This window comes from Geospiza fortis, unplaced genomic scaffold (genome assembly GCF_000277835.1).
Source record: "Geospiza fortis unplaced genomic scaffold, GeoFor_1.0 scaffold206, whole genome shotgun sequence".
Taxonomy (NCBI): Eukaryota; Metazoa; Chordata; class Aves; order Passeriformes; family Thraupidae; genus Geospiza; species Geospiza fortis.
This window is the reverse complement of record NW_005054311.1, coordinates 9,630,955-9,657,444: the sequence shown is the minus strand read 5'-3', so window position 1 is coordinate 9,657,444 and position 26,490 is coordinate 9,630,955. Positions and strand designations below refer to the sequence as shown.

At 40.4% G+C, this 26,490-nt stretch overlaps 1 protein-coding gene and 1 long non-coding RNA gene across 2 annotated transcripts in view; both read left to right on the top strand.

Moving 5' to 3' along the window:
- The window catches only part of TSHZ1 (teashirt zinc finger homeobox 1), a 54,521-nt gene extending 43,721 nt beyond the window's left edge, over nucleotides 1-10,800 (top strand). Inside the window, exons 2-3 of the mRNA XM_031055650.1 lie at nucleotides 6,240-9,384; nucleotides 9,553-10,800. Of these exons, the coding sequence (XP_030911510.1) occupies nucleotides 6,240-9,384; nucleotides 9,553-9,691 (3,284 nt within the window). The 3' untranslated portion in view covers nucleotides 9,692-10,800. The remainder of the gene's footprint in view (nucleotides 1-6,239; nucleotides 9,385-9,552) is intronic.
- Nucleotides 10,801-19,676: 8,876 nt separating this feature from the next.
- LOC115947718 overlaps nucleotides 19,677-26,490 on the top strand; it is an 8,228-nt gene continuing 1,414 nt past the window's right edge. Inside the window, exons 1-2 of the long non-coding RNA XR_004081572.1 lie at nucleotides 19,677-19,704; nucleotides 21,696-22,005. This is a non-coding gene — a long non-coding RNA (uncharacterized LOC115947718). The remainder of the gene's footprint in view (nucleotides 19,705-21,695; nucleotides 22,006-26,490) is intronic.

Genomic DNA, 26,490 nt, shown 5'->3' with positions numbered 1-26,490 from the left:
ACAAAAAAGCCTTTTGAATAAGTAATTTGTAATAAAATAATTTTTTTTCTCTCTTTTTTTTAAAACTTAAACACCTTGAGCTTTTCTCATGTTGTTTTGAAATGAATAGAAAGTTAGTGCTGATGGTGACTTGGGTGTTTGCCATCTGTAAATGTGTGCTTGCCTTTTAATCACCAAACTTTTGGTTTGTGCTTCACTATTAGTTAGTGATGCAAATGGAGGCTGAAATCCATGTGCCTGCTGAAGTCACTTCTCTAGGAGCCCCAGGCACCCTGGGCCTACAGTCTTTGTCATCCTGATCTTTGGTGCTCTCAATAATGCAGCAAGCCTTTTCTCCACCAAAGCGTCACCTGTCTAGGTGAGTCGTGCCATCCCCTATCTGAAGTGACAGCCATCTTTGAGTACCAGCATCTTAACTGACTTCTCTTTCATCATCCATGTTAGAGAAATAACATTTTCGACAAGGTGTTGGGTTTTTCCCCCCCTTTTCTTTATTCTTTCCCCAGCCCCCCTTCGCCCTTTAGTTAGAGCACCTGATCAAAAAATTATTTCTGACAAAGATTTCCTGCTCCAAATTAAATGAGCTCAAGGAGACGGAGCATTTTCACACAGAAAGAAAGGGAAACGTTGATGTTGGAAGTTAATGAATCTGGGAGGAGAGAGAACATTATTGAGACTGGATAATATGATCTAACAGCTTTCCTTCTTCTTATCCTCCCTGTAAAGAATGTATGGAAGTCAGTTATGTGGCATGATTCTAACATCTGTCCTACCCCATAATGGTAATTTGTATAAGTAATGGAAACAGGTTAAATACTTCCATTCTAATGTTGCCAGCAGGGATGAAAATGAACATTTCAATGAAATAATCTCGACAGAGCAGGGAGAGGAGGGGTGGATGGACTGATTCATCTCCAGCTCTCTTTGGTGATCCGAACACTAATGAGAATGCTTGAATGTATAGTTTATCAGATAGAAGGGGAAAAGCAAGTAAATTTCTCAGATTAGAATCACTGTGAAAATATACCCACATGCAAGCTGCTTCGTTCTCCAATTGCCAGCGTTGGCTAATAATTTGCAGCATTCATTTTAAGGGGATAGAGGAGAGAAGAGAAAGAGGTGAAGAATCTTTTTGTTGGCTTTTAATGGGATGCCTTTAAGGGTTATCATTCAACCTGCTAGAAGCACGGAGGTTGCTCTTGTTACAGTACCTTATCTACTTTTCAGACCCATTGCATTAGAATTAGAGGGTAGGCAGTTCTAGTATTTTGCCCTCCATTTTGCTGCAATTAGAAATGAAAGACACAAACCTCTGTAGTAAGGTTATCTGGTTGTCTCATATTCTCTGCTGCTCCTCAGCCATTGTCATAACTAAGCCATATTTTTCCACCATAGCGACATTGTAGTACAGACACACGCATGCACACAGATTTGTAGCATCTGTGCCAGAATTTTGTATGAACATTTGTATATACTAATACAGAAGATTTGCAAATCTTCCAGCATGCCTGTTAAACTCTCACAATGTGTGATTTTGGATTCTTCTCTAAAACTCTCATGACTCTGTATTCTGGAAACATGTCTGAAAATGATTTGGGTTTTTTCATCTGCCTCGTTTTTCTGTAATGAGGGAGATGTGTGGCTATAGATTGTCTTTTCTAGCTGTATTTTTTGTTTCCTAAGATATGAAATGTGTTCTTGTGTGCAGTGGAAATCACCCCCAGCCTGGAGTACAGTTTGTGCAAGGTGACAGTGTGGGCTGTGAAAACTTCTGCAGCTGCTGTCTCCTGTTGGCTGGGTAAATATTAGAAGCCATGGCAATACATCTCTTGAAGAATGGTGAACACTCACATTGTGCCACTATTGTTTAGTCACAGAGTAGGCCCTGATTTAGTGAAGAATTTTAGACCTAAACCTATCTCTATTTGTCAAAACTATGAAATAGGTATTTCAGTGAAAATTATTTCAGTATTCAATTCCTTTACTGAACTGTGACTTCCACTGCTTAGGTGTTTCTTCTGAATAAATTTATTTATTTGGAGGATTTAAAATTGGGTCTTGAAGAGCTTACTGCTTTTAATTGTGTAGACTACTAGAACCAAATACAATTATTACTTTTGGTGCTTTTCAAAATAATTTATTCAATGTTGAATCCCTTTTTGAATGGAAAATAATACCTCTGCAGAGACAGATTCCTTCAAAAGCATAGTTCCAAGGTTGTGGAAAGGTTTTATGTGAGAATATTTTTATTTTTAACCACATCCTTACATTTCAGATCTCTGTCTGCTTTTTCAAACAATGGATGTGTATTTATAGTGTAAATATTCTCACTGAAGCAAACACAATGTGCTGTGCTACTCACATGTACAATATATAGCATCTCATGTCCACTTAGATTAGAATGCACAGCTTTTAACACTGCTCAAAGATGACAGTATATCTATGGGGAAGCATTGGCATCCAGAAGGCACATTTTATAGGCAAAAAAAATAATAGCAAGACTTAATAGGAAAAAAGAAATACAAAATGCCCCCCCTAATTTTTAGTTGTCTGGAATTTGAAGGTTTTTCCCTCTTTTACACCTTGCATTTGTCTCAACCTGTCTAGAGACACAAATGAGAAGGAAGAGAAAAACTGATGCTATGTTCTGTAATTTCTTCTACTTTGAATATAGTTATTGTTGAGGAGGATCATTGTCTATATCTGCTCTTGATATTTTTGTGTGGTATTGGGACATGTGTAAACCAGCAGTACCTTTGCAGATGCAGGAATGTCTGGAGAAGATTGCTGAGAGTTGTTCGGTCACAGAAAGATATGTTGTCTGAAATCTGTCTGTTGGTCTACATTTTGTAATTTAGAATCTGAACAGCTCATGCTTTTACTTAAGGTAGAATATATTACTTCTCTCTGCAAGTAATTGTAATAGGAACATTTTTGCTGTGTTTAAAATACTGAATTTTATTTATTTGTCAAATTTCTGTAAGAATTTTAGTAAAACATACATGCTTTTAGGCATTAACATTCTTCCTTTTGTTTGCTTCTCTGTTAGCTCTTACAGAAACCTTTTCAGTTAGAGAATTGCACTGACCTTGCAAAATACCATATGTTGAGTGTGCTGCTATTAATTTCATAAGCATTAGTAGTCTTGAACGAACAGGTATTGTCTGTATCCTATGATAACCAAAGGAGTTAAATAGACTATTTTTTTTTATTGCAGTGATAGAAATTAAACATTACAGATAAATTACTCTCTTTTTTGTTAAGAAGCATTATTTCTTTGTGACTTTAGATACATGTACAGACACGTGGGTGTGCACATCATATAAATTCAGGGTTTATTTAGAACTGGCTTAAATTCTGAAATTGTAGAAAATCATAGTTCTGGCCATTTGTACATTCTTAACCAGTATATTGCAGTATATGTTGGTAAGGGGGTGAACTCAATAGTGTAGTAGTCTCAGCAAAACCAAAGAGTAGAAAAAGTGAGTAAAATATGGATATTTCACCCTGACACTCAGTTTCTTTGCTCTGTCAGTTTAACATGGACCTTACATGTAGTTATAATGTTTCTTGTGTGGTTTAGCTCCTTTTTAGTTTTATAATACAGTGCAAAGGTATGAGAATAGAGAAAACACCATCATAAGTAAATAAAGAAAAATAAAAGACATGGCAGTGGATCATTAGAGTTTCTATTTAAGCAGATATATAGATGGTTATATATAGCAATTATAAAAATATGTATTTATGTAATTTAGAATTAAGTAAAGAGATGTAAGCAAATAATTAATATGGATCCTTGCAAAATGCTGTATCAACTATCAGAACATCCAGCATCTTAGAACAGTTTTTTGCACCTAGTTATTAAAAATATTGGGATGTGAAAATTAGAGAAAAGTGACATAGTTGCACTATAGTTAGTGAGAAGAAAGCTGTTCATAAAAGCTCAAAGTGTGTGTCCTCTCAGTTTTTAGCTTGTACTTGTTTTGGTTTTGGTTTTTTTATAAAAATGCCAGATGGTAACTGCCCGTTGTTGTGCATTTTAGGTCTCCGAGGGTTTAATTTTCTATTTAAAAATAATTTCAAAATTAGAAGCCATATTCTTCTTTAACTGTTCTTTGCTTTCTGATACTTAAAATGTATTGTCTTTTACCTTTAAAAGCTACTGCAAAAAGGTGTGTTGAATGAGAGGGCTAAGAGATCCTAGACTGCAGCTGTGGGGGTGAATTCTATGTGTGTACCTAGAGTTCAGAACTGCAGCAGTTCTACCGTCCTCAGATATCTGCAGAGTGTTCCAACAGCAGCATTGCTGCAAGACAGGGAAGCTGACTGCCTTCTAAATTCTCTTACTACTTCTGCATTCTGTTCTTCATTTTATGGACAAAATGCCTTTTGGAGAATATTTTCATCTGGTTCTACAATGCTTTTCTAGCATCTTCCTGGCCTTTGACTCCAGGATTATTTCTGAATTTTATTTATTGTGCTTTGTACTCACCTGTCCTTTTAAACATATTAGAAAACACTTGAGGCTGATTTATCTGTTTGGGCCCTGATCAGAACTTTTTTGAAAACTAAAAGGTCAAATTATCATCTGAAAATACTGACATTTAGGGGACAGGTGAAAAATGCAATGGGCATCTTAAGGTTCAGTACAACCCCGGTACTAGATAGAGTATTTTCCTACTTCATCGTAAAAGATCAGGCTGAAGCAGTTAGGGGCTGCATTAAGACTGAATTGCAAAGGTGAATACATAATGCAGTACTGACCGTAATATGTTTCAAAGAGTATTCATATTACAATGAAAGAAGATTCTTTTTATTTTTCAGAAAAGGCATTTCAGAATATGTTAGCAACTGTGTACAAAAAGAAGCTCGACTCGTACTTATGCTCCCCCCAGCTGAAGAAGACCTCAGCTTTGTTAACATAATAATACATATTTTCTTCATACCACATAGGAGCAGAAGTGCCTATTTTCTGGCTTGCTTTCAGTATTGTACCATGAAAGGACACAGGACACATTTCAGCATCACTTGCTGCAGAGTTCACCTGACAAGGAGGCACTTTTTTATTCAGTTACTGAAAATTGTTCATAATCCGTATTTTCTACCTTGACATTCTTATAAATTATCTACATTCTGTTGGCATTGTTATTTTTTTAAGCTTCTTTTACGAAACTGGAGGGAAATGTGTACAGCTATGTTTTCTGCTTTGCAATGAAAGTGTACATTTATCACTTAGGTACATGTAAGTCACTTCTGTGAATTGAGCCCTTGGAGTAAATGTGTTTTGATGTAATGGCCATCTGCTCATGAATATCACATTTGCTAGTTTAACAAATAGTTTGATATAGATAAACACATGGTTTGGTGAGATCATATAGTTTTACAGATAGCGATGCAATAGCAAAGTTTTATATTTTCCATAAACCAATAATCAAGCTGCAGTGGAGATCTCAAGGTTTTTGTTTGTTGCTTTAAGAAATTAATCTCTAGCATTTACTTTTAATTTCTGACTGCTTTTTTTTGAAATGTTAAATGAAGGACCCACCTCAGATCATAACAGGACACAAACTACATCCTTCCCATTTCAGAAAGCAATCAGTCTTGCTTCTCTTTTCACCTTTCAAAAATGAAAGCTGTTCTTCTCTCAGATGGACGCAGTACAGCTGGACACCAGGAGATCTTGAGAACAGCTGACCTGACACTCTTGCCCTGTATGGCTTCATTAGAGTCAGGTATCAGTGACATAGAAATGGCCCCTGCAGCTGTAGCTAAAGCCAGTTTGCAAGAAAAGACAGAACTGACAAGATAGAGTTGGTCAAGTCAGTGATTCTGAGTGTCATGGTCTGAGGGATGCAGGGCAGCTGCAACGCGTTACACATACATATGTAGTGCAGTAAATATAGCTCAGCACCAGGCCATTTTTTTAAGTTGATAAAAACTAGTTTAGTAGGCTCTTTGTTTGATTTTAGTTTTGATATTATGGCATTTACTGTGGTCCTGGCACATATTTTACTGCTGAAGTCAAAGTTTATTCTTCAGTATCACTGATCTCAAACTGTAACCCTGACAGAGTGTGTGGATTTATAGGAGGAGTATGTGAGTGATGGTGAGTTTGGGTTTTGGATGTATCTTCAAAATTTGTCTTCATGGTTACTGTTTTTAGTGCAGGAGAGCCATGTAAAATGTGCGTGTTCAATAACATTGTCTTGTTTCCCCCCATGTCCCCTCCTGTATTTTAGCATATGTTCCTGAGGAAGAATTGAAAGCAGCAGAAATAGATGAAGACAGCGTGGAAGATGATGGGCTGTCTCTGGACATCCAGGAGAATGAGTATTTGTGCAATGAAGAAGCGGAGATCAAAGAGGCTCAAAGCTACCAGAACTCCCCAGTCAGCACTGCAACTAATCAGGATGCAGGCTATGGTTCGCCGTTTAGTGAAAACAGCGATCAGCTGGCCCATTTCAAAAGCACTTCCTCTAAAGAAGAGAAAGAGGATCCTCAGTGCACAGACAATGTTTCCTATCCACAGGACAGCTTGGCACAAATAAAAGCTGTGTATGCAAATTTGCTTTCAGAGACTTGCTGGTCCAGTTTAGCTTTGGACTTAAAGAAATCCAATCCAACCACCAGCAACAACGGAATCAGCCAGAATGAAAACACAACCAGTACTGACGCCAATGCCAATGCCCAGAGTACTTGTACTACCAGTACCAACACCAGTACCAGTACAACCACCAGTAGTACTAGTAACAGCAATAGTAACAGTGGTGGCTCGGGTTACGACTGGCACCAAGCTGCGTTGGCTAAAACTCTGCAGCAGACGTCATCGTACGGACTTCTGCCGGAGCCGAGTCTCTTCAGCACGGTACAGCTTTACCGGCAAAACAATAAACTCTATGGGTCTGTGTTCACTGGTGCCAGCAAGTTCCGATGCAAAGACTGCAGCGCGGCCTACGACACGCTGGTGGAGCTAACAGTGCACATGAATGAAACTGGACATTACCGCGATGACAACAGAGATAAAGAAGCCGATAAGACCAAGCGGTGGTCAAAGCCTAGGAAACGATCGCTTATGGAAATGGAAGGCAAAGAGGATGCCCAGAAAGTGCTGAAGTGCATGTACTGTGGGCATTCATTTGAGTCTTTGCAAGACCTCAGCGTCCATATGATAAAAACAAAGCATTACCAGAAAGTGCCTCTGAAGGAGCCAGTACCAGCCATCACCAAATTGGTCCCTTCTACCAAAAAGCGAGCACTTCAGGACTTGGCTTCGCCTTGTTCACCTGAGCCAACAGGGATCACGGCAGAAGCTTCACTGGGTGAGTCTGCAAAGGATCAGAAAACTGCCAACCCCTACGTGACTCCGAACAACCGCTATGGCTATCAAAATGGTGCTAGCTACACTTGGCAGTTTGAGGCACGCAAAGCCCAAATACTGAAATGCATGGAATGTGGCAGTTCCCATGATACTTTGCAGCAGCTCACTGCTCACATGATGGTCACCGGTCATTTCTTGAAGGTGACCAATTCTGCTTCCAAAAAAGGCAAACAGCTAGTGTTGGACCCAGTGGTGGAGGAGAAAATACAGTCTATACCTCTTCCACCCACCACCCATACAAGGCTACCAGCCTCCAACATTAAAAAGCAGCCTGATTCCCCAGCGGGCTCCACAAACTCGGAGGAAAAGAGAGACCCAGAGAAGGAAAAGCTGGTGGTCACTGAAACAGAGAAAAAGATTAAAGAAGAGAGTGAGGACTCTACAGAGAAATTCGAGCCAACAACTTTGTATCAATACCTCAGAGAGGAGGACCTAGATGATAGTCCTAAAGGTGGAATAGACATATTGAAATCTCTGGAGAACACAGTGACAACAGCCATCAGCAAAGCCCAGAATGGAGCCCCTTCCTGGGGAGGATATCCCAGTATCCATGCAGCTTATCAGCTCCCAGGAACAGTGAAACCCCTTCAGCCCGCAGTGCAGAGCGTTCAAATGCAGCCATCCTACGCAAGCAGTGTTAAATCGCTGTCGTCAGAACACAACGCACTCATCCATTCCCCAGGCAATCTCACACCCCCACCTCACAAGAGCAATGTATCTGCTATGGAAGAGCTAGTGGAGAAAGTTACAGGTAAAATCAACGTGAAGAAGGAAGAGAAGCCTTTGGAGAAGGAGAAGAGTTCTCCAGTTAAACCCATGTCACCTGCTGCTAAAGAAAACAAGGACTTCCCAAAAGCCGAAGAAATAAATAACAAACAGCAGCCAAAGAAGAGCTCTGAGTCCGAAGTTCAGAAGGTCAAAAAGGATAGTCCAGCAGAAGCACATACACCAAATGGTACAGAGCCACTTAAAACAAAGGTTGCAAATGGCTGTAACAATTTAGGAATTATCACAGATCATTCACCTGAGCCATCCTTCATTAATCCATTGAGCGCTTTACAGTCCATTATGAATACCCACTTAGGCAAAATTTCTAAGCCAGTAAGCCCCTCTCTGGACCCTTTGGCCATGCTGTACAAAATTAGTAACAGCATGTTGGACAAACCCATTTACCCAACCACTCCAGTCAAGCAGGCTGATGCTATTGACCGGTATTACTATGAGAACAGCGATCAACCTATTGATTTAACTAAGTCCAAAAACAAGCCTCTTGTTTCCAGTGTGGCTGATTCTGCCTCGTCCCCGCTGAGGGAGAGTGCCCTGCTGGATATTTCCGATATGGTGAAGAACCTTACGGGGCGTTTGACACCCAAGTCTTCAACTCCCTCTACCGTGTCAGAGAAGTCTGATGCTGATGGGAGCAGCTTTGAGGAAGCTCTGGATGAACTGTCACCAGTACACAAGAGGAAGGGGAGGCAGTCCAACTGGAACCCTCAGCATCTTCTGATCCTTCAAGCCCAGTTTGCTTCCAGCTTGAGGGAGACCCCAGAAGGCAAATACATTATGTCGGACCTAGGTCCACAAGAGCGGGTACACATCTCTAAGTTTACTGGTCTTTCCATGACCACAATTAGCCACTGGCTGGCCAATGTGAAGTATCAGTTAAGGAGGACAGGTGGAACTAAATTTTTAAAGAACTTGGACACAGGACATCCTGTTTTCTTTTGCAATGATTGTGCCTCTCAGTTCAGGACTGCTTCTACATACATAAGTCACTTAGAGACACACCTAGGGTTTAGTTTGAAGGATCTGTCAAAGTTGCCACTTAATCAGATTCAAGAACAGCAGAATGTTTCAAAAGTCCTCACAAACAAGACTTTGGGCTCACTTGGAATTGCTGAGGAGGACTTAGGCTCCACATTCCAATGTAAGCTCTGTAACCGAACTTTTGCAAGCAAGCATGCAGTCAAACTGCACCTTAGTAAAACACATGGCAAGTCCCCAGAGGACCATCTGATCTATGTAACTGAGTTAGAAAAACAATAGCGTCCAGGTAAGCAGCCAGGTATGCAAGTGACCACAGGAACATTGCACTAAACTTCTTCATAGTACTGCACTAGGCCTGACCTGAGCCTCTGAAATCAGTCTTACTTTTGTTGCTGAACTGCCTATCTGGACCTTGGTTTTTCTTACACTTATTTTGTAGTTATATTTATATGCTCTTTGTCTGATCTGTGCATGGTTATTTTTTTGTTTCTGTTTTTATTTTTTGTGAGTCAAAGTCTGACCTTTATTTTCAACATCTGTCCTTGATGTTAAGCTATCTTTTGTAGAATATAGTGGGAGACACTATTGAGAGACATTAATTTAGCCGTAAAGAAAGACACAAAGAACAATGATAAAGAGACATCCTAAAATTACAAAGTTGCCATGACAATAAAGGTCACAGAACCTGGTAGTGTCAAGTTTTAACCCTCTGAGAACTGTAATAGCATTTCTGTGCCTTTCCCAGTGACTAAATAAGTAAATAAGGAGAAACAAAATAAAACAAAAGGCTTAAAGGCATTTCATTCAAATAAAAGCTGTGTCAGAAGCAGGACTTTTTTTTTTAATGAATGAGCTTTTTTTTCTTTTAAATGCAGAACTGGTTTGTGAAGATGTTGTGCATGCAGTCCTTGGAAGAAGGAGAGCTGTGTAGTACTCAAGGGGTTAGGAAGCCACAACTGTATAAGTTAATGATTAAAAAAACAAGCAAACCAATTTGCCACTATGCCCAAACCCTCTGGATGCTGAGAATTGCCACTTTTTGGCAAAAGGAAAAAAAAGTATGCAAGCTGTTATTTAAAACAAATGTAAAAATGCTCTTTTCTTTCTTTTTTTTCTGTAAAATACTGCAGTTTATAGTTATTTACAAATGTTAAGCTTTGGTACAAGCTGACCTTTCTATAGTGTGCTGCATTGGTAAATGAAAACAAAAAAAAATGGGGCAAATGTTGGATTCTGTTCCTTGTAAATTGCCAGCATCAGCTTAAAAAAATACATGTTACATATCGTACCATTTTAAACTGTTCAACTTTCTTTGTACCTTCTGGCTGTATGCTTTCTCTTTTAACTTTTTATATTGTCATTTTATATTCAATTTCTGTGTATATAATGTAAAACCACACTTTTTGAATAAAATTTAGTTCCTGCAGCTTGATATAAATAGAGGAATTTTACTGGCACCTGCATCTTTCCAGATGCATGTACTTAAAGGAACTATCTGACAAAAAAATAAATAAATAAAAATAAAGCAAGCAATGCACTATGAATTATACATTTTGATGTTTTATCATTAATATTGTACAGTACATTTTGGTTCACACAATTAAATCCACTGTTTTCTCAAGTGTAAAATAAACCCACATGCAGTTCTTGATTTACATACATTGTCATGTCGTCATTAAATTGCCTTTGAGGTGTTGCTCCAGCTATAAGAGGCATCGTTTATATAATCAACCAGCGAAAATCTACTCGAAATCATCTCTCATGATCTGTGTGCTGACGTGTCTCGCTCAAAGCTGTAATGCTGGTAACCTCTTAGGAGAGATCTGCAGCAGGCACTCACTGCAAAAGGTACACAACCAGAGCAGCCAGGGGCATCCTGCTCCTCACTGGGGTACAAGAGAGGCTGCAAAGGTTTTGGCCAAGTTAATTTCCTTATGCCGTGCGGCTGCACCTGTAGCCATTTTCTGTGTGCGTTCAAAGGCCGTCTTCTCCCTCCCTCCCTCCCTTCCCTGGTGAAGCACCTTTTGATTCCAGCAGTTCCATAGTCAGAGGCTGTGGCTCCTGCCTCTGCTGTCTGTTGGATGCTGTGGTGCTGCCTCCCTGGCAGCAGTGAAGACCTCAGAGGCTTTGACACCAGTTTTTACTTACAGTACAAGGAAGCAGACCTGTGTTTCTCTGTACTTTTTAAATATTGCATTTTGAGGTAAGCTGAGCGCTATCATATCAGGTGTTTCCCTTAATCTTTATTTCTGTTCTGTTGAATGCAGATGTCATTTAGAATGTAAAAGAGAGCTGTCAGAGCCTTCACTTCTCTATCTCCTGAGTGCTTTGACAGTTACAGTGTATGAAAGCCTGGGATCTGCTATCCATTACACTTTTTGGATGGGCTATTAAATATGAGGACCTAGAGGGGTTTGCTTTCATGTGGTATTAGTGATACTATTGTGTTATATATACTTCTGTGTACATATGTATATTTCTGTTTCTTCTCGGTTCTACTGAAAGTAATTTAAATGTAAGATCTTTGCTTCCAAATACAGCATGGTTCAACATTCAATCTTTACTTTAGCTACAACTCCAGAAATATCCATGCACTGTTCTGTTCCCTGTAAAAGCCTATCAAGTCCAGGTCAGTTACATTTATACAGTGTTTCTAAGTACTGCAGGAAAGTGCCATGAGGGCTTTTTAAAATGTCCCTTACTTTCTCCACTGCTAACTACCTATGTCCTTCAGGGGATCTAGCCATTTAGACATTTCAGTTCAATTACTGGATGATTATGTGCTTTGGGCCCAAGGGGTGGTGAGGAAGAAAAACAGTCAGGCCTATGGCCATAATACAGAGTCCTTAAATAATAACCCTTTGAAGTTTTGTTTACTTTCCCACAGGCCTGCAAACATGTGATTATAAAATATGCTGTAGAACATTGCAGTAGTGTGTGAAAAGGTTGAAAGGGAGAAATAATAGCTCTAAAGTGGGTTTGAATCTAATGTAAATCCATTAAAACTGATTTTGAAACACGGCATGTAAAGTGAGTTCTCAACACCAGGTGACTCCCTCGAGAGGTGTTTATGACATTGCTAAATCCGTTCAGTTCTGATAGCTTCAGAATTGGACAATCACTCATCATCTGTGCCACTGTCTGAAGAAAGTCCATTTAGAATAAACCAGCAGCTTTACCTGGTGACTATGCTGATGTAACACTTTCTATGACTGAAATATGGAGTAGATGAAAATTGGAGGGATCTGATGGTTCACCTGCTTAAGAAAATGAAGTACAGTGACAGTACGATCTTTGTTATTTGGATTTTTGACACTTTTGTTTGAATATTGTATTTCAGAAAAAATTCCTTTTTAAAAAAGAAATTTCAGAGTTCAAAATGGAGTTATTCTTTTTCCCAGAATTTTTTTCCACGTTTATTTCTTCTTTTGGTAAGATTGCAACAAAAGTAAGTTTGTGCTATTCTCTGAGTAGGTTCTAAAGCTACTGGATGGAAGAGACCACAAAGCCTTTCAGGACTGATCTTGAAAAAAATAAACCTAAGATCTTTAAACCCCATCATAGCTTCTGGAAGCCTGTATACCTGTTTTGTGATGTATGCAAAATCCAGTGTGTCTGATTCTTTTCAGAGATGTATAAAGCTCCTTTTTTTCAGCATTACGTTGCTGGTGTTCACACCTTTGCTTGTATCTGTTCTCAGAGTGGAAGATCTTGGTTTGCTTCTTTTCACAGGTTTGATTTCTGCTTTGGTGCATTTTTCTATGTTGCTGTTTCAAAGCTGATGCAAACCACTGGAAATTTGGGAGATCTGTGTACTGATGTCATTAGTCCTGAATTAAATACCCCCCCGTTTTTTTTTTCTTTTTAGTAGCATTTTGTGGGTTATTCACTAATGTCTTCTGCAACATGTTGCAGCTTTCTCTGGATGGTTACACTACTAATAATGATGCCAAATATAATCCATCCTTTTCATGGAAGCCACTAAAATGCAATTGCAATTAAGCATAAAGGCATAAAATATACATATTATCTTGTGTTAGACTAATCAAGACACAGTGCATCAGCTTTCGCTTGCATTTTCCAAAGCCATCTGAGATTTGAGTGTGTGATATTCTTTAAATAATATGGCAGGGGTCCTGGTTAGGAGACCTCCAAGGAGAGGCCAGTTTCCATGCAGAGTGTTCTTGCAGCTCTGTAGGTGTTGGTCTCCTGGCTGATGCAGTATTGAGTTACTTCCCAGCATGAAAGTAGCAGGAAGTGGGATTTCACCATCTGTTCACTGGAATTTAAAAGCAGGGTCCTTTTCGGTCTGTGGATGAGAACAGAATGCTAACCCAAATTTACTGGCCAGATACTAATCTCTATAATATGATTCTTCCGAATTTTTGTTTTCCCCACTCTTCTGATTGAGTTTCTTCGCATAATGTTTCATGTGGCTTTGTCTAGTTTCTCTTCATCACTGTGTGTACTCAGCTTTATCCTACGGGTAGGTGGAGAGACCACATTTTGGGATGAAAGATGCTATTCTAAGTAGAAGGTGATATCATAGCTAAGTGAAAATATCAATATCCAAAACTGGATGTATTGTTGAAAAGGAGAAAATTTTACAAGTCTAAGATGATGCAGATTACCTGAGGTTAGTATAATTTGTGAAATGTGCTTCTTTATCCCACATCTTCATTAACTCTGTTTTTTGACCAGTGATACAGCAAAACTGATTTTAGAATAGTTTAGCACCAGGAGATCAGGACTGTGGACACTGATAGTGAAAATAACTAGTGGACCTAGTTATTTTCAGACAATCAATATTAAAATGTGCAATGATTATAAAAGCTGTAGACCTTCCCACTAGGAATGAGAAGCTCAAGTTACTGTGTTGTGAAGATCCCTTATTTTTAAACACCTCTACAGTTCTGTCCAGTGACCTGCTGAATCAGGGTCAGTGTGGTCAAAATGCATCTAGTAAGATTTATCCTAACTACTGTAGTTGTTACCTGGGTTTTTTTCCCTTCTCTGTGAAAAATAAAAAGTTTAAATTTGATGCGTTATACCCAGGATTTGAATGGTTTTTACTTCTGGATAAACTTCTTAGTGTAAAACATTCAGGGAAAATTTATTGTTAAAATTATTATTTCTTTTTAAAGACGCACTTCTCAGACTAAATTGTTCAGGGCACAATGTGTTGACCATCACTACAGCATAAATCTGAACCAATTTAATATAGTGAGAGCATACTGTATTCAGTCCAGAGTGGTTGTGTCAGCACTGTCTGAATTTGCAGGTTAAAGCCTGACAGGTTCCTGACCAGGCTTGTCAGATGTAAGACACCTGTGGTTAAATGCCACATGGTCACTTGAGGAAGGAAGGTTGGAGTCTGGTTGCCTGCAACCCATCTGCTCTTCTTTGAGTGCAGAGCTGATTCTTTTGCTCAGAACAGTGTACATTATGAAATCCTAGAGGCTGGTGGAACACATTAGGCAAATACAGGCCAGCCTTCAGGGTCATGCAGGTGGGAGTCACCTGTCTTGGTACTCATGACAACTTGTTCAAAGACACCTCTTTAAGAGTGTGTACAAACTGAAGTTTGTGTTAGAGCTCATCACGAACAACTAAACTAGAATGGCACCTGTATTTCCTACCCAAAAATGACACCCACGAAGGTGAAATCCAGAAAGCAGCATGCTACAGGTCATGTAGTCAGAAACAGTGCCCAAAGCTCATGACCAGCAGCTAGAGGTGTAGCCATTAGAGCATGCTCTTGGGCACATGGTCTTACTCCCCAGAAGGCTTATCATTACAACAAGAAGTTGAGTTCTGTGCAATATGATCTGGGATGGAAGATTCAATAGATGAGAGCAAGCAGTTTCTTTCAAATAAGTTCACTAGTGGACTGGTAGGTGCTAAATCAGTTTGGCAAAATGTATTAACCTGCCATCTGACATTTTAGTTTCATTATATCATACTGTGTATCACTATGGTCAGAATCCATTCACCCCTTGACTTTCTTTCAATGAGGTTTGGATACTCAAGACTGAGCAGTGATGAAACCAAATATCAGTCCTGGTGAATCACTTAAAATTACTAGGTTTTGTATTTTTGGATAGCAGGATAGGTTGCTTTATCTTGGCAATGGGCATTGTCCTCAGATACAGACAGACAGCTAGGATCAAATACCATTTGCCCCATTCTGCAGCTAGTGGAGACCATTGCTGTAAACTCCTGAAGATGGTCTCTGAAAAAAAAGATTTCTGCCAATTTTTCCTCTTTCGCCCAGGAATTGCACAGTGTATTGGGACATGCAAAGAAACTGTGGTTTAACCTGAGCATTTCTGAGGAGCAGTGTTCCATCAAAACTAACTGCTTTCCTCAAGTCCTGGTTAGGTTTAGTCTGTCACTGCATGGTTCCAACGTGTAACATCTTATTTGTTGTCATGGAAGCACTGCTACAGGTTCAGTGTCAAGAACATCATCTTCTCCACACTCTCCACCCAGCCTCCAGCATAGCAAAGAAAACTGGCAGAGTAGCTCTGCCAGTGATTATTGCTCTGCAAAAAGTTGGAGGGTGGACTGGGAGGGACAGGAACAGGATGGCAGGGGATTTTGATCTTGATAAAGTTTTATGTTTTCAGAAATGTCATTTTGTTCATATGTCTCTTCACTCTAGCTTAACCCACTATGTATAGCAATACAAGAAGTGGCTCCTGAAATTGCTGCCTTTTGGCTTCAGGGTCTTTGACATCTAATTTCTTAGTACTTACAACGGTGACAAAGTTGTGTAGTAAATTAGGTCACTTCTGTTCATCCCATGTTCCAGGTGAAACTTAGACCCATTGTAGGTAGGATGTGAGATTCATTAATGGCTTTTCTCATTGGTAAGTGACTGGTATAAGTCACTCCCTGGGCATTTTCATTCTGGAGTTTTTTTCTCAATTTAGACCAAAGTACTATGGAAGCAATTTAGGCCAACTGGAAAAAGTCACTTTTATTCTCTAATAAGAAAATCTGCCCAGGGCTTCTGTAGCAGGAAACTGTGTAATGCTACCAGTGTAACTATAATGGTTTAACCGGAAAATTCCACCAGTAAACAAGATTTAAGTTTATTAATGTGCAAATACTGTCTCTAAAAAACACTCGGAGGCTCAGACACTGTCCACAACTGTTATATTACTTCATAGTCCAAGGTCAAATACACTCAGCATGTTTGCAGTGGGCATGCTGTATTAATAATCACACGTAGTAGTATCTGAGTGTGTAGCTTGATGATGAAGTGTGGTTCAGGGAGGGACTGTATAGCACTGTGTGTCTTTATGTTCAAGGGAAAGTTGTGTTGTTGGCTGTCTCTAAAGTGCTACCTTGCTAAAGTTTGTAGCATTTAGCATTAACTGTCTCTTATTTCTTGTCACCACTTTGGTGGGATAATGTGAAAAACTAGATAGCTCTGCTCTAAAAAAGGCAGCAGGTCTAGACTTAACATTGCACAGGGATATCCTCTGCCCGAGTTTTAGGGGTTGGTGTCACATTTCACATTTTTAAGTGTGCTTTGAGAACTGGGAGTCTGGAAAAGTGCAAAGAAGAAATAGGACTTAGGAATGACTAAGAATGGAGTCTAATGATCAGCAGCCATCAGATGGGTAGAAGCAGCACAAAAAAAGAATTGGAGCTTGGACATTCACTGTGAGAAGGACAAGGTATGGAAAAGAAATAATAGAAGAATAATTGCTATTAGCAAGGGCAGATGTCAGAGATTTTCAGAGCTAGGACTGACACGGGTGAAAAGGGAAAGGCTGGAAGGCCTGCTTGCCTTTTAGGAGACAAAAGGAGACCTAGCAAGGTAAAGCTCAAAGGGGCTCTGTGCTGGGAGATATAAGCATGCCTGAGTGATGTTTGGGAACCTCTCTGACCTCCTGCAAAAAACATGGAATGAGGCTGAATTTGTCTCAGGGTTTTGTAGTGGACAGCTGAAATATTTAATGTAAAGGCTTTACAGCATTGTCTGTTCAAAAGCTGGAGGGTCAGGGAAAAGGAGGCAAGATAAGGATGGAAGCCTGGGCAAACAGTTTGAGTGAAGTATGATGATGAGTGCTTTTGCTGTTGCATATGATGGGGAGAGGAGCAGAGAGGAAAGCTTTGTGTGGGGAAAACTTAATGGTTGTTTTGTTGCTGCTGGTTGGGTTTTTTTCCCACTTCTGTGTTTCTAAGAGCAATAACTACATTGCATTTGTATTGTAATAGCAATCAGAGTCCAAGGGCCTCAGTATGCTGGTTTCTGTAAAAACGCACGCTAACATTAGCTTCCACCTCATATAAGACAAGGCATAAGAAGGGAGTGTAAAAGCCATCAGAAACAGGGGAGAAGATGGTGCAATTTCATAGGCTATGCATGTACATAAATCGAGCACTTGTGAGTCATTTAATTTTTAAAGACTTTATAATAGATGTGCTGCAGTCTCTACTGGCCATCCACCTAGCTGCTCGCAGTTGGCAACTTCACTATTGATATCTGGGCATCATTTTAAGTGAGCACTTAAGGTTGAGTACCAAGGGAAGGTATTTATAGTTTCAGCAGAGTGGGTTGATAGCTGTTCCAGCCCCAGATGGGAATTGGGTTACATGACAGATCAGGCTGCCTTCCAATTTTATCCAATACTAGCGATAAGGGGAGGGGGGAGGGAGGACAGCTGCAACCGTATAGTCCTTCTAGGGTTAAAGATCCTAATGCTTTAAAGAGAATGTCTAAAAGAAAATTTCTTTCTGAAATAATTTATGGAAATGCCGTGCTCCCTTTGAAGGTTCCATGTCACTGCATGGCACTACGCAATGTTCTCTTTCTTCACCTGTCAGGCAAGGACCACCTCGAAGAGTCTCACTGCTGATTACTAGTTAATTGTCATTAATAAGTGACAACTGACATTATGGGGGCTTAATGCAGAGAGAACAGAAAAGAGCCACAGATATTCTAATGAGCTGACTCCTACGTGCCCTCTATTGTTGTCGAAAATGAGGAGCTGTCGTCATTGTTCAGGAGATGGGCTTCAATTGCTCTGGAAAAATATTCTCTTTTAATTTCTTTATGCATAGATAATTCCTGGTGCACTCTCTCTCCCTCTCTCCGTCTGTCTCTCTTGCTCTTTCTTTCTCTCTCATACACACACACACAGACACACACACACACACCTTTCTGTGAACACAGTGAAAACTTCCACTGATGATATACAATATGTATTAAGATACAGTAAAGCATTTAAAAGTATTTTGATCTAGGCATGCACATATGCAAGCATATGTGTATACACATACATACAGACTATCTACACATAAATGCAAATCACCAAGATGTTAATTTAATTTTTAAAACTCAGTAAAGTGGGCACAGGCAACTCCCTGAAGGAAAGGAACCAAAAGGAGATGGTCAAGACTATAGGAGCTGATGTATGAAGTCAGGATTAAGGAAATCCTGTTGTGTCCCTAGTATGAGGAGTTTTGAAGTGATGGTAATGAGCAAATACAGATTTCAAATACAGGTACCTAAAATTAGGTTCTTGCTCCTTATTTAAATAGTAGCTTAATGACTTAATGATTTTCAAAACTGTCAAACAGGCAGGAGCTCCCTGGGAGGCGGTGGTGGCTGCGGATGCTCAACACTGCCTGCTGAAAGTCAAAACCATTCTTTGCACACTTTTAGAAAATCTCAGCCAGCAGAGGGCCAGAAATTTGGGGGAGATGATTTAATGAGGCATCAAACTCCTGGTAGCATTTCCCAAAAAGTAGGAAGTCTGCTTACACTAGAGAAGCATGATCAATCCAGGATAAGCTTACTTCTGTGCAATGCCAGGTGAAATATATGCATTCACATACAAGAGACTCTCAGCTTTTGCAGATTAGGGATAAGCAGGGTTCTGAGGATGCTGCTGACAACCACAACCAGGAGCCTTTCCAGAAGTTGGGAAATCACCCATGATTCTTGAGGTAAAAATTTAGGTGAAACAAACAGAAGCCAGAGGTGTTGTTATGATGATGCCAGCTTCTCCTACCAATTTTGGAGGAACACAATCACCTGCATCAAATCTCTTAAGTATGGACAGTATTTGAGATCAAAATTTTAGAAGAGGAATTTCCTAATTTTACCAATAAACATCCAAGAGTTTCTATTCTCAACAATAAATTGCGTGTCTCTAACATTTAAGTCTTGGTGGGTTTGCCTGACAAGTGGCTTATCCAGTGTCTTTCAGCTACCTGCGCAAGGGGGAGAGCCCATCATTTTATGGGGAATTCCATTTTGATTGCATAGCATGAGTTTAAAACTCAAGACTTACAGGAAAGAAAATTAAAATGAGATGCCTCTCATATTGTGCTCGCAGCGAAGACATTCATTAGCATTCTCTGTCTTTCTGCCTGCCAAGGCCCAAACAAAAGATACAGTCTGGAACAATGGCCTGAAATGAGGAACACAACCAAAGCAGCCGTGCAGGAAGTCTGCTGTTTCCCAAGGTTTGGGGACCTGGAGCCAATATACAGTGCCCCAAGCAGATGTGTGGAAGTGGAAAATGCCTCAAATGACAGTAGGTAATTTTTTTTTTTTAATGCTGGGCTTCCCACTGTGAAGTCAACAGATACCATGTTTTACATTGCCATAGTGCAACTTGATGGGTCCTAATTCCCAGCTCTGTATGTGACTTTGGATATGACCTCTCTGTGACTGAATCTACCCGTCTTTTAAAGAGATGAGATAATGCCTGTGTGGCAGAGAAGACACATGCTGTAATCCGTGGTGAGAGTTTGTAATACTGCGTAGAAAGCACTTCTTGACATTGCAAGTGTCTTTTCAGTTACTGCACTGTCTTTAAAATTTCCTTTTGGAGAAGGCAGTTGAAAAGATCACAGTCCAAGCCATTTCACTTCCTGAGGCAAGAGGTCAGCTTGCTGCTCTTTGTGATAATCTTCTACCTTCTTATCCTCTGGGTTAGGAAGCTCCCCACTGCCCACCATTAAGCTCAATCTAGGGTCACAGCTGCCAGGGCAGTTTCATATCCAAATCTATCACAACAGTTCTTACTGTCCTCATAATTCTTCCCTTCTTGCTTTCTTTCTAGTCATAACAAAACAGTTTTGGCAGCTTCTGGAACTTTTCTGCCTGCTGGACCCCAGAAAATCTGATGCTAGATGTTAGTGATGTCAGCTGAAGTTAGTATGTTGAGTGGAGTGGGTAAAAGTTGGGGTCCTTGATAAACTGTGTTTAAATAAAGCTGTGTGGTTTTTTTGCTTTTAATACCATTTATCTTATGAATGCTACTGGAATGTAAGAAGAACTGATGGAGTCATTACTGAGTGGAGTTATTCCTTTTTCCATTGACAGTCCTGAAGCATAGAGTTGGAAATTTTGCTCTGCCCTATGTACTTCTTCCCTCCCAAACGAAAGTCATTAACATTATTTGCATTGCGTCTGTGTCGTACAGACTGTCACTCAAGACCTCTTAGACATTTTAGCAAACACTTCCAAATGACTGGGACTCTGGTATTCTTCTTTCAATAATTTACAATCATTAAAATGACATCAGACTATCTCCAGTGCTGGCATTCTTTCCGGTCGCTGTCTCTCAGATGTCTACGTGGGATGAAGGTAAAGCTGGCTCTGCAGTGATGGATGTCCCTCGCAGAAAGTGGTTCAGAACAACCCAGGACACACAACAAAGCCAGAACTGGAGATAGTCTTATCTCACATTTGGAGCTGTAAATTATTTAAGGGAGCACTCCAGCTCCAGGAAACTGAGGTTACAGCAAATATTAAGCTTCCTGTATGGCTATTTTTCTTGTGTCAGGTGATGTGGCACAGTTTATTCATAGGCATTCAGGGGCCATGGAAATAATCAGCAAATGAGGAAAATATTTCATTTTCTGTTGCTATTTCTCATGTCAGATTTCTAGAGAACTAAGGTTTGGGGTTTAGGGCCCTTTGCATTGAATTCAGATCCATAAAAATTCTCTTGATGGCTGGAAAATATTGCACCAAATTAATAGATGCACTGTCAATAGAGATTGCTGTGACTTCACAAAATGTTCCAAGTAACTACATATCATTTATAGATAATCACATGCAAGTTGCTCCAATCCAGTGACTCTTAATAAATAGCTAACTCAAGAAACAACACGATGAAGTTGCAATGCATGAAGTGCTCAGTGATAGCTTGTGCAGTCTATCTTGCTTCAGTTGGCATTGAAAGCTTAAACATGTTCCCTTCCCCACACATCCTTGCTTGGTACATAAAATATACATGACAAAAAAGCTGGCATAACAAATACTTGCATGTCCAGCAGATACCAAGAGGAAATTTCTGCATTATCTTGGAGGGGGCCGCTTCAAGCAATAATAACAGCAGGGGAGGAAGTGCCTCCTGCCCTCCATGGCCAGCATCAGGGAAGAAGGAGCCCCTTCACAAAGCAGGGCAGGGCAGGAGCTCCTTTAGCCCCTCTAAATTCCATTTCTCTCTGCTACCCATCCCAAGAGCTCTACAGAGTAAACTAAACTGGTCTTTCCTTCTCCCCCTTCCCCAAGGCAGTGCTGAAGCCTCCAAGGACATGCAGCCAGTCAATGAGGAATGGACACCTGCCATCTCTCGTAGAGGGGCCCAGTGCCTCCGGGAGCCTTCAGTGCAGAGCATGTGGACATCCCCCATCTGTGAAGGAAGCACCATATCCTGCCTCCTTCGCTAACTGACACAAAGACAAGGAGGAACAAGAGGGAAGAAGGAAATTGGATTATTCACGTCGAAGCATTAATTTCTTGAATTTGGAGGTGGAAAAAGTGTGGCTTTTGTTCCAGTAACAACTCTTGCCTTTAGTTTCTTTTTAACATTACCCTGATGGTAAGTAGGTAAAAAATCATACTCATTTGTGAAAAAGGATTTTTTTGCATAGTGTATATAGCAATATCAGGAGATAGGGCTAGAATTTCAAAGTGGTACTTTTCTTTGGTTCTTTCCCTTTCAATAGCTGTTGTTTTGATTACTCTGTGCCTTAGGCTATCATTAGAATCTTTTTGTGTGTGGAAGTATTAAGTCCATAAATATGAAAATAAGCCTGTAATTGACCCATGGACTGAATTTATTTCCATTAGATTCTTCTGCTAGTATAAAAAGCACAAACTGGAAGAGTGATATTTATGTGCATATGAAGCTCCCCAGCTCTGATGGTATATCATATATTTGATAACAAGGTTATGCTCTTAAAGGGACTACTCAGCAAGAGAGGGTGGGGAAAACAGGTGTCTTATTTTAGTTTTGAAAGCAAAATTGGGTACAGCCATAAAATACATACACAGCACATACCATTATTTTGATTAATCGGACTGCTAGAGAACAGCTCATAATGAAAGCTGATCAGCACGTCCCAATCAGTCTCATTAGGTTCCTCTGCAGACACCTGGAGAAAGGCAGCCAGCAGAGGGTACTTGGAAGGCAGGAGGAGCTGAGTGATCTACCACAGAAAACACAGGGGTTGCCACACCTGCTTGTGTGCTGTGATGGAGCTTTACGGCACGCGGGGAGGTTTCTCAGCAAAATGGAACATAAAGCTCAGCTGCCTTCTGGGGAGGCCCTGTGCTGTGCCCTATGCATCATGTGTAATATTCCAGTTGTTTCCTCTGCTTGTGGCCACAGCTGTAGTGCTGCTGAGGTGCTACATAAAGTTTTCCAGGGACGCTGTTGGTTTTTTTCCTTCTGGATTTTTCCACCTTCCCACTGTGTGAAGGGACCATATGGCACAGCTATTACATCAGGACCTGCAGGCAATTCCCACTCAGGCAGTATACCAGATCAGGGCTGCATGTTGAAGAAGAAAATGAAGGAGGGAGGGAGGGGAGAAGGTGGGTGAGATTAGTTCCAAGAACAAAAATCACAGAATATCCAGGGCTTGTGTCGTGAGACAGGCGACTCCTCCTTGCCCCCATGAGCTCTGTTATCGTCTGCCACAGTTACTGCTTTCTCCAAGATGCAGGTACACTTTGTCACCAAGGTCAGCTTTGCAGCTCACAGGCTCCTCAGTGCCCTGGCCTTGCTCAGGGACTGACTTTGGGCAGCCTCCTTCCTCTGGCTGCCATTGGGAAGGTTTATGGAAAGGCATGGCATGGCATGGATATATATATGTGTTCCTGGATAATTTACACCTCCATTCCCTCCCAGTCTCTCATTTTTTCCCTCATATGCCAGGGACTGACCAATAATATAGGCCAAAAGGGAATCATACAATTAAACAAAGTATAATTGAGATATCGAGGTTTTGTTTGTCTGACTTCAATCTAAATTTGTATCAAGGGGGTTAAAAGTGAGAGGTCTTTCAACAGCTTTCCCATTTGTTTTCCCGAGTAGCTGTGGTGACCATTATTAGCACTGCTTTGAATTAATGGTCAATTGTCCTATCATAGTTTAAGAAATATGATAGGCTGTGAGACCAATCCCAAATAAGATTTTGAGTACATAACGCATCTAATTAAAAAGAAAGGAATTAAATGGTGGCAAATAAAATTGGTACCTTATCTCTAGCCAGTGCTGCAAAAAAATAGACAGGAGTCCTGATTGTAAAGCTCTTCCTCCTTTGAGCAGGAGTTCTCTGTGGTACAGGTTATAAGGATGACCCTACAAAAATTACCAGGAGTATCATTATGTCCCTGGCCATGTGTTTGTCTCCAAGTGAGACTTCCTTGATGTTATGTGGATCTCATTACCTCACAGGGAAAAGTGTCTGTGTGCTCCCATCTGCGTGTAGTACATGTTTCTTCACCATGGATGCAGTCTGTTCACAAATGATGTTCAACCAGTAATGAGAGGGAGGAGCACCTTCAGCATTGCTGACTTTTTGCACTTCTTGGCAGATAAATAATAAGATTATAAGATTGGCTGCATGTTGATGGCATCTTTTTTGTTTTTAAATGCTCTGTGTTACTGTGACCAAGTATAAAGAAATCACCGCTCCATTTTACAGACCTCTGAAACCAGAACAGAACACCCAACCCCACCACTGCAGACACAGTGACCATCTGCCTGCCACCAGTGGGCTTCAATCACACCCATCAGCAACCCCAGCCTTGGAGCCCTCTCAGCTCCACATCGGGGCAGAGTGTGACAGAACAACAGGCTCCTGCTGGTTGGGTGGGTGTGCTCCTGGCCAGGTGGGCAGCTGAACATCCAGACCTGTAACCATGCATGGGGCTGTAGTAATATAGATGGTGTGTGAACAACAGCCAAAAATGTTCTTGCAGATATTCAAACTGTCAGAGCAAAGTGGCTTGTTGGTTCACAACAACTTCTGGTTTTGTTGACAGTCACAATTTCATTGCAAAATTTGCAATATCTGGCATTGTTATTCATGTCCTAGTGCCTGTAGCCAGGTGATTAGAGAAGACACACGTGTAAGTAAAGTTTCTAGACCTCAGATTTGCTGATAAAAGTTTTAAGTTGTCACCCTAAAGCTTAGTTGCAGTGAGGAAAATCATTCCTCTTTTCAAATTCTCACAGTTATTGTCAGGCATTTGTTGGTTACCTATTTTCAAACTCTTGCTTCAATTCATAATGCTCCTGCACTGGTCTCAGTTCATCATGCTGGAGTCATGACCAAATGGTTATTTGGATGCAGTACAGCCAGCATCACAAGAGGGACACCAAGGGGGTAAGAGCAGCAAACAGTCTTCAAGAAAAAAACAGCAAAATCAGTGGAGTCGAGACCTTCCCTTTTATTGGTTACACCCAAAGGAAAAAGGGGGACACAAAGGTGTTCCAAACCCATTGGAAGGTCTCCAGCACTTAAACCACAGCAGAGGCAATGGCACACTTCTGGGCAGGGAGATAAGCCAGGGGGAGACTCACCTGCAGTCAGCAATGGAGAAGGGGCAAGAGGATCACAAGTATTGTGCAGTCCTTATGGTGGGGGAAGGAACATGCCCTCTCAGTGCTTGCCAGCAACTGGGTACGAGGTGAAGCCACAAGTGGTTTTCTGGGACACTCTGCATTGCTCTTGTGAGACTGCTGATGGAGGACAAGAACAAGAATGGAAGCTGGAGTGGTCTGTACATAGTTAGCTTTCTACAGCAAGGGGCACCATGTTTAGCAGGGAGTGGAAGAAGTAGCCACAGAACTCCCATTAACAATAACGCGATTGCGTATGTGAGTTCTATTCACTGTACTGAAAATTTACCCCTAAGGGTCCACATAAATTTGAGCTGTTGACCGTGTGAAATGTTCTTTTATGGGCAATAAGGACACTGTGAGGCAGATACATGTTTTCCTATGCTCTGGCCACATACCAGTATTTGTCTGCATAATTCTTCCATTTTTCTTCCCATATTCTTCATACAATGCACACATTTCTTATAGAGAGCAGGCAAAAAATGGTTTTAACAACAGCATACTTTGTTATTAAATTAGGCCTTGGAACTATAATTCCCCATCTTTGTATTTTGATGAGAAAGCCTCTACAATGTTATCAAACTAATATATTGTAGCAAATTTTATATCTTCTGTCTCTGCCATGTATAATATGAACTGTATGAGAAAGAGCTAACTTGCTAGAGAAATTTTTTTTCTCTCTCTATTTCTAAGAAACAAACAGTTTACTGGCAGGTTGAGTATTCATGCTGCTGAATCTTACCTTTTATTTGATTATGTAAATGGAGAGGGACTATACTCTGGTTCATCTTGGCAAAATTTAATTTGTAGTTGATGCCTAAAACTTTTGAAACCACCCTCACAAGATTAGCAATTGTCAATAATGCTGTGTGTTCTCACTCCCTCTCTTTCTCTACCCCTTACTTTCTTTCCTTCTCTCTCGCCCCCCTCCCCCTTTTTTTTTTATCCTTGTGATGTTATCAGGCTGTCTTTCAAATAGCCAGAGCAGAGTTTTGCAAAGGAGGTATATATCCTCTCAGCAGACACGTTCAGCATTTTGAACTCCAGGATCGTAAACAATGGACATGAGTATATTTTAAAATGAAACTTGGAGTAATTTATCTTAATTTAAAACTGACTATTTCTGCTCCAGCTCTTTTTTCTTTTCTCTTGGAATACTACACATATAAATCTTCAGACAATCTCCTGGTAATTCATATTAATACACTTGGGGAAATGGTTTGGATTCAAAACAAATGTTCTCACAAATGTAGTTATCTCATCCTCATAATTTCCTAGATCTTCAAATCCAGCTGGTTTAACTGTTTAACACCAGGAAGCAGTAATGGATTTTTTCTGCAATGCTTGGGAGCGGCTGTCTGGACCCAGAGAGGAGAGTTGTCTTCCTGCATTTACCTGAACTCCACCAAAGGGACCCACAGTGGTGCCTGCAGGCATGGGAAGAGCAGGAAT